General features: G+C 57.6%; 1 protein-coding gene and 1 long non-coding RNA gene across 2 annotated transcripts in view; one reads left to right on the forward strand and one right to left on the reverse strand.

The window, feature by feature from the left end:
* Positions 1-4544, reverse strand: part of CAPN2 (calpain 2) — a 49162-nt gene extending 44618 nt beyond the window's left edge. The window contains exon 1 of the mRNA XM_045860550.1: positions 4091-4544. Within this exon, the coding sequence (XP_045716506.1) occupies positions 4091-4327 (237 nt within the window). The 5' untranslated portion in view covers positions 4328-4544. The remainder of the gene's footprint in view (positions 1-4090) is intronic.
* Positions 4545-6555: 2011 nt separating this feature from the next.
* On the forward strand, positions 6556-14168 carry LOC123831799. Its single transcript, XR_006787965.1, has 4 exons — positions 6556-6606; positions 11365-11547; positions 13095-13193; positions 14075-14168. It is a non-coding gene; the product is annotated as an uncharacterized LOC123831799 (long non-coding RNA).
* The last annotated feature ends 224 nt before the right edge of the window (positions 14169-14392 follow it).

The raw sequence follows: 14392 nt of genomic DNA on the forward strand, positions 1-14392 counted from the left end.
CCGGGCAAGGTGTCTCGCTTCCTGGATTCGCCTGTGGGGCTGTGGCACTTGGGGCAGGCATTGTGGACCTGCTGTGTGTCATCACGGGCCGTGGGGCTTTATCTCATGAGGCCCTCTCAGGACACAGGATGAGTCCTGTCTCCGTGTTACAGGCGAGGACACAGGCCGAGGGCATAAAGCAATGTGTCTACAGTGATGCCGCTCACACGTTACGGACAGCACCGGGGCAGAGGGGAGCTTGCTGGTGCAAACTGTGTCCTCTCCCTGCCTCTGCGCTGCCTCTCGTGGATTAGCAACAAACCCCTACGGCTGTGAAAAGCGCAGGAAGGCCCCATAAGTAGCCTGGTGGGTGCCGCCCTGAACAATCCCGGCCCCTCTGTGTGGAGCAGCCCTCTCGGCCGCTTCCTGATTCTGCAGAGCCCCACCCAAAGCCACAGAGGAAGTCGGGGCATCCACCGGGCTTCTCGGGGCCCCGGCAACTTCTCGGGGCTCCACCCACACCCTCGGGAGCCCCTCGCTGTGGATCGAGCAGAAGCGTTTCCTGGGCGAGGCCCGGATGGAGCCCCGGTCCGTCAGTCTGTCCCCCGGCAGTCCGTCCGTCAGGGAACCATATTGTGCAGCCCAGCACATTCCTCTGCATTGTCTCTCCCCTGCTCTGGGAGGTCTGTTCGCCAGATGACAGGGACGGCGAGAAACCCAGGCCAGCGCTGCGCGAGGCCTGCCAGCCAGGCACTTAGGCGGCTGAGGCAATGGCTGGGGCTGGGGCCGGGAGCCGGAGAATTGACTTGATAATCCTGAGCTTGCCAAGCTCTTACCCCACCAGGATTTTTCCATTAGGTTTCAGAAACTTTCCTCCGTCTCTGGCAGCGTCCCCAAAGGAGGCAAAGTTCAGGGTGGCATTGAGAGAGGCTCGGAAGGCTGGGCGGTGTTCTCAGCGTGCGGGCTACGGAAGTACGCGTGGGTGCAGCCGGCCTAGGAAAGGGGCTGGGGGCTGGGGGCTGGGGGCTGGGGCTCTGGGCTCAGACCACCTGGGTTCGAGCCTCGGCCACTTTGTCTGTGGGTTCGGTGACCCTGCAGGTGACTTTTCCTCTTCAAGCCTCAGTGTCCTCATCTGTAAAATGGGGGCAGTGGTGGCAGGTGTACCTACAACCTAGGGTTGTTGCTATGAGGGCTAAATGAGAAAACTATACAGACGAACCCCAGTAAACACCCTCTAAAGATGACCTATTATTGTTATTATGACTGAAGACGTTGATGATAATCACTGAACTTGGAGGTGGGAGATGCAGGTTGCAGGCTGACTCAGCCAGCTGGGTATCAGCAAGTCCTAACCCTCTCAGAGGTTTGGCTGTCACCAAGGTAAACATGGGACTAACACCCCCTGCCCTTGCTCCGTCCTGACTGGTGCTGTCCTCGGATGTCGCCGGCTTTCTCCTCGCAGAGCTGCTGCACTCAGGACTTGAGAAGTTTCCCCTCCAGTCCCTGTCCACCCCCGCCCCGCCCCAAGCCCTCTGCCACCAGCGCGGGAAAACCCCCTCTAGAGAAGGCACAGTGCCACTCTCACTTCCGCAGGGACCGTTTGGTGATCTCCTCCCCGCCTCTGTCGTCACCCCTTCCTCCCCAGCGGCCCGACCTGTGCCACATTCCAGCTGCTCTCCTCCGAGACAATAGCCTCGCAAGCCCAGGTCCTACCCTGCTTCCCGGGGTTCCTCTCTCCCTTCCCAAGGCACCCCCTGGAAGGAGCAGACCACATCCTGTGCCACGTCCTGGCACCTTCACCCGGAGTCTCTAACCATCCGGCGTCCACCCGCTGAAATCCCGCCCCACCCCAAGGCTCTGTGCAGTCACCGATGACTTGAGCGTGTCCCAGCCCGGGGCACGCGGTGTGGCCTCCAGGGCTGACCCTGACTGCAGCAGTGTTCCAGAAGCCGGGGCGGAAGCAGAGGGCCTTTGTGGGCTGTGGGCTCTGCGTGCCCACAGGTCGGGCGCTGCCCTGGCTCCACCCCGACCCCGGTGTGAGCAGATATTTAACCTCCCCCAGTCTCGGTTTCTGCACCTGCTGAATGGAACCCAAGAGCCCCACGCCCCCTTGGCCATGCGGGGCTCAGCCTGCCCCAGCACAGAGTGGCTGTGGTCTGCTTCCCTGTCTCGAAGTCCCACAGGTATTTCCAACTACTGGGTGACCTGTCTGTGTCCCTTCACTCGCCCCTAGTGAGACTATTTATCTGCACCACGAGAAGGCAGTGCACACAGTGTACACACAATTAGGTCACTAGTAGTTTAGAGGCAGAAACTATATGCGCTGCGCCCGGCATACAGTAGGCGTTCAATAAATGCTTATTGCATGAATCAAAGAATAAATGAGTTTGCAAGTTCACTTTGGAAAGTGTAAACTGCTGTACGAGTGTAAGGTGACTAAAGTCTCTTGCTGTTCACTTTCACCACCATAACTTCATCTGAGGCTTGTTACAACCCTGCATTCATTCATTCATTCATCCGTTCATTCACTTGTTCCACACATGGTCACTGTCTTGCTGTTCATGGGTGTATCCCGGGCATTTAGGACAGCGCCTGGCAAGCCCTAGGCTCCCAGTCAATATTGCTGCGTCAACGGGTGCACGCGTGTGCATGCGTGCGTGAGTGCACACAAGCTGTGGAAGGGCACTGACCCCACCGGGCCCTGAGGAGATGTATTTACTGATGAATTCGTGCATGATTCCTGCAGTTCGGGGGAAGTTCCAACAGATACGTGTGATTATGTTTATAAATCGTGAGAAGGCTACAAAGGAAATCAGCAGGGTTTGTGATAAGGAATGAAAAGATAGGGAGGAAGCTGCGAAGATCAGGCAGGGACGATAAGGTCGGGGAGGGGACCCTGGACGACGCCCCCAAGAATGAGAGTGAGCCAGACTCCAGGAGCCCAGGAGCCCAGGAAGGGGCGGCCCTGGCAGGTGAGAAGGCGGGAAAGAGTGGCCCTGTCGAGAAGCTGAACGGCGGCGGGGCCTCGTGAGTCAGTGGAGGGAGAGGAGATGCAGGCATCTGCTCGTCTGTTAGAGGAGGACGTGGAGGCACAAAGCGTGACTGTCTCAGGGCGAGTCACCAAGCGGCTTAGCAAGAAACAAACTAGGGGCCCGTGCCCTGGCCTGGGGCACTTCCTGCACACTGGCGGCCCGTGCCCTCTGTTTGGGGGAGGCTCAGGGGTGTCGGGGAGGCTCAGGAGAGTGGGACAGGGGCAGGAATGCTTCTCCTCCCCCTGGAACCTGGAGGCTGGCTGTCCCAGGAAGCTATGTTTAGGTTTGGCCCCACGGGAGGCGGACCCAGCAGGGACTCCATGGGAACCCCCTGGACTGCTAGATTAGGGAGCCAGCTGTCCTCCCCTGCCAGGGCGAGGAGAACAGAGATACTGGGGGTGGGGGTGGGGGTGGGGAGGTGGGGACAAGGGAGCTTGGAGGCCCCCTGAGGTTCCCAGGGAGGATTGTGGCCCAGCGGGATGATGGGGAACTGTTCCTCCACTCCACCTCCCCTGTCCTGTGTCACCAGCGTGAATGGCATGGGCCGGTCTTCTCCGCTCCTGTTTGTTGCATGAGCAAGAAACTGGCTGCAGCTCACCGGGGCTGCGTGAGACAGCCCTTAGTCACCAAAGGACCAGGCTGTGTGGACTTGCCCCTCCCTGCAGCCAGCAGCACCCAAGTTAAGAACTGACTTTTCCTGGCCGAGGTGGCCGCCCAGGGTCCTTTCCTCCCCACCCTCCTCCCCACCTTCCCCCCAGCTCCCCACCGGAGTGCAACCAAAGTCGCCCCCAGGCTCCCTTCTGTCACCCTAGTTTTTGTGAAGTCGCTTAGAAGGGTCTGCTAATGGGGTCTGAGGGCAGCGGCCCGCGGAGCGCCGTGGGTGGACCCGGGTGACCCGGGAGCGTCCCCGCGCGCCTGCACCGGGTAACGGGGATGCGCGCGGTCGCTGGGCTGCGGGCTGCGGCTCTGGAGCTGCCCTGCGGACTCTCCCTCCGCGCCCCCTGCCCCGTGCCGCCCTGCCCTCCCCCGCCCGGGGGCCCCGCACCCTCCTTGCCCCGCTTCCCGCGCGCGCTTCCTACCGTGGGCCGCTTCCACTCGATGCCCTGCGTCTTGCTGGAGTGGGGTCCCAACTCCTTGAAGCCCAGGGAAGAGGCGATGGCGGGGAAGGAGGGGTCCTGGAAGAGCACCCCGGCCTCCAGGCACTGGTTCCGCAGCTCCTCGTAGTCCTGGTTGAGGTACTTGACCGCCCTCTCGTGCGAGCCCAGTCCTTCGGCCGCCTCCCGGTCCTTGGCCAGCTTGGCCGCGATGCCCGCCATGGTGCCCGGCTGCGCGGCGATCGAGATCGGGGGCTCGGTGCTGGGCTCGGGGCTCGGTGCAGGGGCGCGGCCGGGCCTTGCACTCCGCAACGGGACTGCGGGCTACGCTGCTGGCGATGATTCACCGGCGGGGAAGCGCCCTCCGCCCCGGCGGGGTGTGGCCTCGCGGCTCCAGGCCTGCTCTGCAGCCGGCCGGGACGCAGCCCGCCTGCGCGCCGCGGCCTGCAGCGCACGGGCCGGAGGGACGCGGAGCTGGTGCTGCCACCTGCGGACGGTCCCGGGGTGGCTCAGCCGGCCGGCCCGGCACAGGGGCTCCCGGACGAAAGTTGGGACGCACACCCAAAGCCTGTAGCCCTTTCCCATCTCCTGGGGAGAAAAGGTGGCCAAACTCGGAGGCTGGGGCACTTGTGACTCTCCAGGAAATATACCCCGCGAGCCAGCAGGTCAGGGAGGGCGGTCTAAGCTGCCATCAGTTGGGCCTGAACTTTGCGCCACGGTCCTGACGGCGCTGCATAGATGATCTCATTAAATCCTCCCAGCAACTGGGTAAGAAAGTTGTCCTTCTGCTATTGTCCCCATTTTACAGATGCCACCGCCAGGCAGGGCAAGGACTGAGGTCACCAAGGCCTGTTACAGTCGTGGTGCTGCGCTGTTGCTGGCCAGCTACTTGATGGGGGGGGAGGGGGGGCGGCAGATTTGGCAGATAAAAATGCTCGCTCCCAGTTCCATCTGAGTTTCAGGCAAACGCTAATAACATTTTTTAGTACAAATGTGGGGGGGAAAGAATCTTTCCTCTCCCTTTCTAGGTTCTTCCATGTGTCTAATAACGAAATTGAATCGACATGAGACAAGTTAACAAGACAATAGCCCAATGTAACTACGGACAGACACGTGGAAACCCCACGGACAGGGCAGGTGCAGGGCGGACAGGGAGAAGCGGGTACAGGGGCGTTCGGAGCTAAGGCACCGGGGGCTTCCGAACGGAGGGTGGACATTCTCAGGAAGAGCAGATGCGGAGTAGGTGTTTGTTTGTCCTGCCCTTTATAGAAAGGCCAGAAAGGTCATCTCTGATCATCTTTAATCACGGGCAAGGCCGCTGACTTAAGTTCCTTGGGGGAGAGAGAAAAGTCTCTGAAGGCTCCATTGCCCTCAGAGCCATTCACATGCCAAAGCGGCACGGTCTGGGAGGCCCCAGGCCCCTGCAAGCGCGTGTCCCAAATGCACTTGACCAAGGCGTGAGCACCCATAAGAAAACACATACTGCGCTCTCGTCAGCCGTCCTGCCGCCCGGTCCCCGCCTCGGCCCACCTGCGGGTGCTCTGCCGTAAGGTCCCCTCCCTCGTTTCAAACGCACAAAAGACGCCGCCACACCGCCACTCTCCACAGCATTTGAGATCCCGCTCCCCAGCACGTGTCGTCAGTTTTGGCTCAAATGAACCCATAAAAAAACTCTCTGTCGGTGTCGACGTTGCTTGCATCCACCGACAGGAGAGTCCTCCCTGTTGCAACAGTCTTTCCCTACGTACACCTGGCCGTGCTTTTATTTGCCGTCCTCCATCCCCATCTGAGCCTGGGCACCCTGCCCGAGGGGCAGGTACCACTGCCCGCCGCCAGGCTCCGCTTTCTGTGCCCCCGGGTGCCATGGGGACATGGCATTCATTTCCAGCTCCCGGGGTTTGGCGCTACGATTTTATGAAACCGTCACAACGGAGAACAGGGGAGAGAGGCAGCCCTTCCTGGAAGCTGTGGATTGGTTTCACTGTTCAGTTTCCTCTGGGCTCGCCTGTATTTCTTCTGGGCTCTGGGCCCTTGGGAGAAAGTCTGTCCACTGCCCCAGCGTGACAGGGTGGCTGGGAATGCCCAGGCTTCTCCGGCCAGGCTCCTGGAAGATCTTCATCGTCCAGAGCATGCGCCTCCTCCCGGGCAGGCAGCTGAGCTTCCCCTCCCCAGGCCTCTAAGCAACAGAGGACTGGGCAGAAGTCAAGGCAGGAACTCCCTGCAGCCCTGGGGCGGAAGAGCTTCCCAGCTCACCCTGAACGGCTTCTCCCCAGCCCCCGCCTCCAGGCCGCCAGGGCTCTGCCCAGAAAGCCCCAGGGCTGTCCTGAGCTACTCAGACTGATTTGCAATGCAGGAAGACTATGTCCTTGTCCTTGGACGAGACCCAGTTTTTCAACCTGAATAAACATGCTCTTGGAACTTTTCAAAGCCTCTCTCACAATGCTGTGGGACAGGACCGGACAACAGCTCATTTTTCTCTGACCAGACAGCACCGGTCCCAGGTACACTGGGGTGGGTGGAGGCGGACACACTCACCGTGGCCTCAGCAGTAACCATGGGGAACTTTGGGCGGGGAGGGAGTCCCCAGGCCTGAGGGCAGCGGGTGAGTCAGAAGCAGCCGGGATCTCCCAGAGCTGCCAGGGTGTGGGCCCACAGGGGTGTGGGTGTCCCGTGTGAAAGACAGAGGAGAGAATCACGGCGAGGCAATCTCTTTTCTTTAGTTTATTTCCTCCAGCGGAAAAGGAGGGAAAACAGGCACCCGGGCCACTCCTCCTCCACAGCCCTGGGTGTTCCTGACCAGTCGGAGGCACAGGCCGCGGGCTCGGGAGATACTGTGCGCAGCTGCACGTCACACGCCGGCCCGGAGCGCCACGCTTTCTGCACCTTTCGTCTTCGCCCCCGGCCAAGGGAGACCTTCCTTCCCCATTGGGTGGGCGGGAAAAGGGTGGGGCCTGGCTCACCTGGCCCCACGCCCTAGGCCGCAGCCTTGCCCCACTGTCTCCCGGCTTAGGAGGGCGAAGGGGACGGCAGGGGCCCCCTGTCGCTGAGGCTGAGGCCCAGGAGAAGCCAGTCCTTCCTCCTCCCTCGCTGGGGTTGGAGCCCCGAATTCAAAGGAATCGGAGAGGGTACGAACTGAATAATGTTACAATCAACAGTTGGGTTTCAGAGGCTTCTCCCTTTCGGAGCCCTCAGTGGCCAGTGAGCGGCGGAGCTGGAGTCGGGGCCCCAGGCTGCATCTGGGAACCTCTGCCCTAGGTGGGGGGCGAAAACGTGCACTCGGACCCTCGTCCGTCCGTGCGCTATGCGCTGCCCCCGCAGTGGCCACGTGACTGCTGGCTGTCCCCATCCTGAATCCAGCCAGGGCTTCCCTGTCTCACCTGTGTCTCCCGTGGTTGCCCGGGCTTGTTGCCCTCCCCTGCACCCCCCCGAAAACCTTTCTTCCCTCTGCTGCCACAGACACCCCCTTCCTCTGTGTTTCTCTCCAGTTCCCTGGCTGTTCTTTCTCCGTCTCCGTCACCAGCTGCCCTTTCTCTGCCTGGACCTTTGTGCAGCGTGTTCGGGCTTTTTTTTCCTGCCTCAAACTCACCTGCCTCAGCATCTTCTCTGCTTCCGACTTCCGGAGACAGGACCGTCTGTGGGAGGAGCCGGTGCCCGGGGCAGAGTAACCAGGGCACTCCCACCGGCCGACGACGCTTCTTTCTTCTCTGGGGTCTACTTTTGATTTGTTGTTTGTTTCCTTTTCTCTGCTCGATATATATATATATACAGAGGAGACTTTTCTATGGACTTAAATATGTTTATTTGTTACAATGTTAATTTATTTGTTAGAACATTTGGCTTCCAGACACAGCTAGTGATGCTTAATGGTACCCAAGCCATTGTCCAGATGATTTAAGGATTGTAGTTACTTTTTTTTAGAGAGGGGGGAAGGAGGGAGAAAGAGTGGGAGGAAGACATCAACATGTGGTTGTCTCTCACGTGGCCCCCTACTGGGGACCTGGCCCATAACCCAGACATGTGCCCTGACCTGGAAGCGAACTGGAGACCCTTTGGTTTGCAGGCTGGCACTCAGTCCACTGAGCCACACCACCCAGGATGCCCAGGTGATATTTGTAACTTAAATCTGCATAGGATGTGAAGCCTGGAAATTGCATCAACCCGTTTGCGGATGAGCCCGGCAGCTGCAGAGCCCACCCCAGGCTGGCACGGTCTGTGAGTCCGCCTCCACGTGCCTCCTTCCTTCCAGAGAGGCTCTGCCCTGCCGGGCCCAAATAAGGCAATATCACAAACGGGGCCTCTGAGCGGAGTCTGGGTCTGAGTCACCCCCCAGGGACGTGGCCACACAGCGTCTGACTCAGAGCAGGGAGGTTCTGCAGCGCCTCGTGGCGGGGATGAGAATCACAGACGCAACAGGCTCGCGGTGGAGGAGGAGGGCGGGACGGTCTCCTCTCTTCTAACTGCTGGAGGCGAGGCCGGCGGAGGGCTGTGACTGCAGTGGAGGCGCGGGGCCAGCAGGGGGCCTCGCACTCTCGGAGCGGGAGCCCGGTCCTTGGGCAGTGCCCAGCCTCTGCTCGGGTGCTCGGCTCATTGCGGGGGCCCAGTCTTCTGCTCTGGCCGGCCGGGTTCGGCTGGGGAGGCCTGGGCTCCTGACTCACACGCAGGAGGGAGCGTCTGGGAGGAATTTCCTTCCACCCCAGCAGCCCAGTCCGGGGAGTGACCAGACATGCGCGTCACGCCAAGTCCTGGGAGGCGTATTCTGTGACACACGTCTGAGTACGCATCGGGAAGCACAGTGATGGATAATGAGAGTGCTGCCTTGGCACTGTCCTGGGACTTCCGTCCCAGCGCGGAGGAGCAGGCGGTAGAGACCTTCACGTGTCTGCTCACCTGCTGGCCTGTGAGGGACTGAGAGGGACCGCGCCTTGCCCACTCACCTGGGATCCCGGCAGGGCGCGTGACACCTGCCGGGTCCTAGGGGACGGTTTCTTGAAGGAGGGGTCACGGGCACAGAGCCACCCACGGCAGAGCCTGCGGGTGTCGTCAAGGGCCGCGCCGCTGAGACGAGGGGGGGACCGGCTGCCTGGGGCCCGTGTCCCGCTCAAGGGGCCCTTGCAGGGGGAGTTTTGAGGAGCCGGGTTTCACAGCTACCAGGCTTGTGTCCGACACCTGTGTTTAGGGCGGGGTGGGGCGCGCTGTCCCTGTCACGGGAGAGTCAGGGTGGGGCCCTGGGGAGCTGGGCTCCTGGGGGAAGGCGAGAGTGGTCTCGGCTGAAGGCCCTGCCCTCCCTCTAGGGGGCTGCACTGGCCCATCTAGCAGGTGTGAGTGCTGGGGCAGGTATGGGGGCGGGGTGGGGACCCTTCTGGGAGTCTGCTTGGGGCCAGACTGGCCGCCGACACACCGCCCAGCCATCTCGAGGCCAGCCACAAAGTACTGGGAACAGTGAGAGCACAGGGGAATTCCCGGGAGTTTGTGCCGGGGATGGGGGTGGGTGTGTAAGGAGGGGGCGATGGTGGTGCGGTGGTGAGGGCGGCCGGAGGAGGCCAGAGGTGAGGCCGGGAGGTGGGAAGGGGCCAGGTCCTGCGGGGCCTTGAAAGGTCAGTGAGGGGGCCACTGAGGCAGGTGAAGGAGGGGACCGTCTGGTCAGGTGGGCAGGGAAGGGGCCAGCGTCCCGGTGCAGCAGGCCCTGAGCCCGACCATAGGTACACTGGGGCCCGGAGGGCTCCTTCCTGGAAGCGGCCCTGACCAGGTTTGCAGACCCCTGGCCCCTCCTGGTTCCCAAGAGTCTGCTCGCCCCTCAGAGGAGGCGCGAGGGGAAGGACTTGACTGTTCAGAAGACACCGAACCTCCAGCTTCCCCCACGATGCGCCTCACTCACAGTCAGACGGCCGGCGCTCTTATTTCTGTGGAGCTGGGTGGCCTCTCCGAGTTCCGAGGGTGGCGAGGGTCACAGGGCTTCCCGGACAGCAGCCACAGGCCTCTCCGAGAGTCCCCACATGACAGTGACAATGTGTGAACAGCGTGGGGACGTCACCCGTGGGACGAGGGGAAAAGGCACCTCTGAAGGTCCCTGGGTGTCGCGTCGGCTCCAGCACGAGGCCACGCGCAGCCTAGAGAACCCCACGTAGTGGAGGGAGCCTTCGCCTCCAAAGGTCGCTTCTTCAAGGAGCCTCGAGTCCTTTCACTAGAGAACGGTCTTTACGTTTTTATTCTTTTAAACTTTTAAGTATTTATTTATTTGAGAGAGAGAGAGAGAGGGAGACTGATTTGCTGTCCCACTCATTTGTTCAATCATTGGTTGATTCCTGCATGTGTCTTGACCAGGGATCGAACCTACAACCTTGGTATATTAGGGCAACACTCTAACCCACTGAGCTACCTGGCCAGGATGGAGAATGCTATTTAGAAACTAAGATCTCGGTGCTTGTTGCCCCGGAGGTACTAGTGAGTTCAGACCCTCACGGCCGGCAGTGTCTGTCCCCTCTCCACACAGAGGACATTGGCGCGCTCCAGCTAGCAAGCCCGCCCAAGGACCCCACTATGCTTTGGGGGATACAATCCCCCAAACTGTTATTCACTGTTGCGCAAGGCCCAGGCTCCGCAAAGTTACACGGTAATGTGTACATTTTTGTCTAGCACAGATGCAAACAATTTTTTCAGGTTAAAAAAAACAACAAAAACTAAAATCAAAACCAGAAAACCCAAGCCAATAAAAAACAAACCCCTCCAATCCTAAAGCTGACAGTTTTATTACACTGTGTGACATTTACCAGTTTTGCACATACTCTAGACATTTTAACGTTCATTTTTCTGGGCTTATAATCTTGATTCTCTCTGAACCAGCTTTACCAACTGCTGGTTCTCTCTTAATCGGGTAAAGTAAATTACTTAAAAAATAGGTAAATAAGTCACACTCACTTTATGAAAGTGGATAAAGGAAATACAATTTTAACGGATGAAAAATTGTGCTCGGCCTTCGATGACAAAGCAGAGCCGTGTGGTTGGCTGCAAAGCCTCTTCTTTCCAGAACTGCGGTTCCCTTTCCCAGCCAGGAGCAAGGGGCCTCCCTCGTGCTTCACCCACCTCTTCCTGCCTCATTCTCTCTCCCGAGTGGCCTGCCCACACCACTGTGAAGATGAGAGCAACTCACCAGGGTTCCACCTTTGTTTATAGACTTTTTGCGTCTTAACTGAGTATAGTATATTCTCCAAATGCCATCGGCAAAGTTTCTTGGGTTTTGTTCTTCTTTCCCCCCTCTCCAGGAGGTCCTGAGTCTGCAGTCTGCTTAGAAGAGAGACTAGTTCGGTTTATTCCGCTCCCCTTAGCAAGAGTTTTACTGACAAGTCTTCGCTTTTTTGCACGAGATGGCTGTATACGTAGAATATCACATATACAAGTAACAGAACGTAAAAGAAGAAGTTTGACCGCTGATACTCTCCCAGGAGGTGAGCATTCACTTTACCAGCGGCGTGTTTCACGAGCCTTGTGCTAACACCCCAACGACACATTAGTTCTTCTCACCCCACGTGGAAAATGACGGTATCGGCACGTTTTCATGAACTCCAGGTGTTTTTCTCAGCTCGGAGCTCTGAGACATTGGCACCTACCCCTCTGGAGGACCCCAGGTAGTGAGAGGCAGTTCCGAATCGCTGGAGCCGGACCATCGAGGCCGGACTCAAACCAGAGGTTGAGTGGTGCTCCTGACTGTTTAACTTTGTACGTGGTTCCTAGTGTACTCCTGGCAGTGAGGGAGATTTTTTTTATGGATCAAATAAATGACATCTAACCTTTACCTTTTAATAGCTGGGCCGTGTGTGTTGTTCACGTTCGTGTCAGGAACAAGATTCTAACAAAACGTAATTCTGGGTAAAACTTGGAGTTTATCTTTAGGCCATTGGTTCCCCCCTCCCCCCTTCCCCTCTTAATGGTCTTCGATCTGTTTTCCATGCTTACAGGACCCCTGGCATCTCTTCTTACACATTTTAAGACCTTATTTCATAAAAGGATCTAAAATTCATTCACATTAAGGTGTAAATACCCAATAGTAGATTGCAGTAAGACTTCTGTCTTCTCACTCCTATGGAGAACCGAGTTAGTGGTCCATGATCGCCCCCTGCAGGCCAGCTGTAGAATTTCAGGCTTCAGTGTAAAAGGACAATGTGGCCACATTCATCAAAACTCAGGGGGAAAGTGCCCTTTTAAAATAGAAAGTTTTTAAATTTAAAAATATTTTTTCTTATAAAATGTAATAAGGGTAATAGTGGCACATGAGAAACAACATAAACTTTTGAATTGCAAAAAATTACCGGTTTTAGTGTCATAATTTTATATAATACAATGAATAATACTGTTTATTAATTTGGTATGATGAACGATTGTAAGAGTTTTCGGGCTCACATTTCTGCAAATTCCATGCGGGGCCATCGGACCATATACTTTCTCGGTGGTGACAGCGGGACATCAGACTGAGCAAGTGCTGGCTGCCGGCCCCTCCGGAAGGAGACGCTGAGAAGGAGTCGGCTGTGCAGAGTGTTTACTAGGGACCCATGTCTCTGACTGGAAGTGGGAGGCTGCAAAGCAGTGTGGCTGTGACCAAATTTTGGCCTATCCCTGGGGCGCTCCGGACCACCCATGACCTGTGGGACCATCCTAGGTCGGCCACAGTGTCTTCATACCCCTGCTCCTGTCAGCCCTCAGCTGGCTGACTGTCTCCTCATGGTGTCACTGGACACGGGTCTCTAACCCAGTGGCATTTCACAGGGGGCGGTTTTGCCCCTCAGTGGACACTTGGTAAGGGCTGGAGATTTTTGGCTGTCACGACGGCAGACGCACCACTGACACCTAGTAAGTGGGGACCAGGGAGGCTGTGGAACATCCCATAATGCACAGAACAGCCCTGCCCTCCCCAGCAAAGAGTTAGTGGGTCCAAAATGCTGATAGTATAGGCATTGGAAAACCCTGTTTACCCTTTTATTTTTTTTCCCCCCAAAAGGCAGTGAGATCTGGACGCTTGATTCAATCCCGGTTCATCTTTGGAGACGGGATAGAAGCCTCCACCGGTGGACCTGTGTTGTAGGTCCGCTTGCCTCAGGTAAGGAAGCAACAACTCCCATTTCTTGTGATGTACAGATTCGTCAGTGTGTTCAGGTGCTGTCAGCCTGATCGACTCATTACAAAGTTCCTTATCAGCTATTAACCCAATAGTTTCATCATTCAGGGTGGAAAAATGGCGACTTCTAATTCCATCACTTGTTTTCCTACTGGCTGCTGTTCTTCTAAAGTAAAGCATGGCCTTGTCCACTATGGACCCTGAAATGCAGTCCTCGCAGGAAAGGCGGGATACACGCACGACTCTTTTCCTTTATCCATTTTCAGAATGCCCTAGTCATACATTTTTTGTGTGTGTTGAAAACTTTATACGTGTTTTCAGAAAAACCAGCTAGCAGCCACCCTCTGGGGAGCAAAGCAGGAAAAGAGCGGTTACTACGCAGACACTTGGCTCTATTTGAATCCACAAGGCCTGTTGGGACGAAGCAGGGCGCTAGGGGGCAGCAGAGACCACAAGTTGCTGGAGCCGGGCCTGCGGGGCTTTGATACCCTGCCCGTGACTGTTGCTGTTTGCAGCTCTAATGTCAGCTCGCTAGAATCTCAGCTGGTCTGAGAAGCAACATCCGGGTCACTGGGTCACGGCCGCAGGGAGGGGCAGGGGCTCTCTGTGGTGCTCCCGTCCGGGCTACCTGCCGCTGTGGGAGTGTCTCGCCTGGGGCTAGCGGCGGGAATCCAGTGGCCCCGTGGGGGTCTGTCTGTGACAAGAAAGCAACCTCCTGGGCGCTCAGCTCCCAGGGTGCATTCTGCACGTTTCCAAGTTGTCATTCGGTGACTCTTTAAACTGTGTCAATATGGTCTCTCGAATAACAACAGCGGCTTTCAGGTAAGATAAACCTGGGTTCCAACCCTAGTTCTACTACTTAGGAAATGTGTGATGAAGCTCAGCTTTGGGACCGGAGAGACGCGGGTTGGCGACAGTTGCTGATGCACAGGGCTGTTGCTGAAACCGAAGCTTGTGTAAGTAAAGAGCTCAGCGCTGGGCTTGAGGTTTGGAGCGTGTGCGTGGGCGCATGCGCGGTACCCACAAAGCCCCCCCCGCCCTTACCTTCCGCGGGGAGCGTGAAAGAAGAGTCCTCAGGATACACCGATGCTTAAATTCTTATAATCCTACCCTCCTTGGGCTTCATTATACTCTGTCTCTTGCCAGTCCAAGAAGGCAAGAGATAAAGCCCGACTCTAACG

The sequence above is a fragment of the Phyllostomus hastatus genome, unplaced genomic scaffold, assembly GCF_019186645.2.
Source record: "Phyllostomus hastatus isolate PE091 unplaced genomic scaffold, TTU_PhHast_1.1 phas_contig_148, whole genome shotgun sequence".
NCBI classification, from domain to species: domain Eukaryota; kingdom Metazoa; phylum Chordata; class Mammalia; order Chiroptera; family Phyllostomidae; genus Phyllostomus; species Phyllostomus hastatus.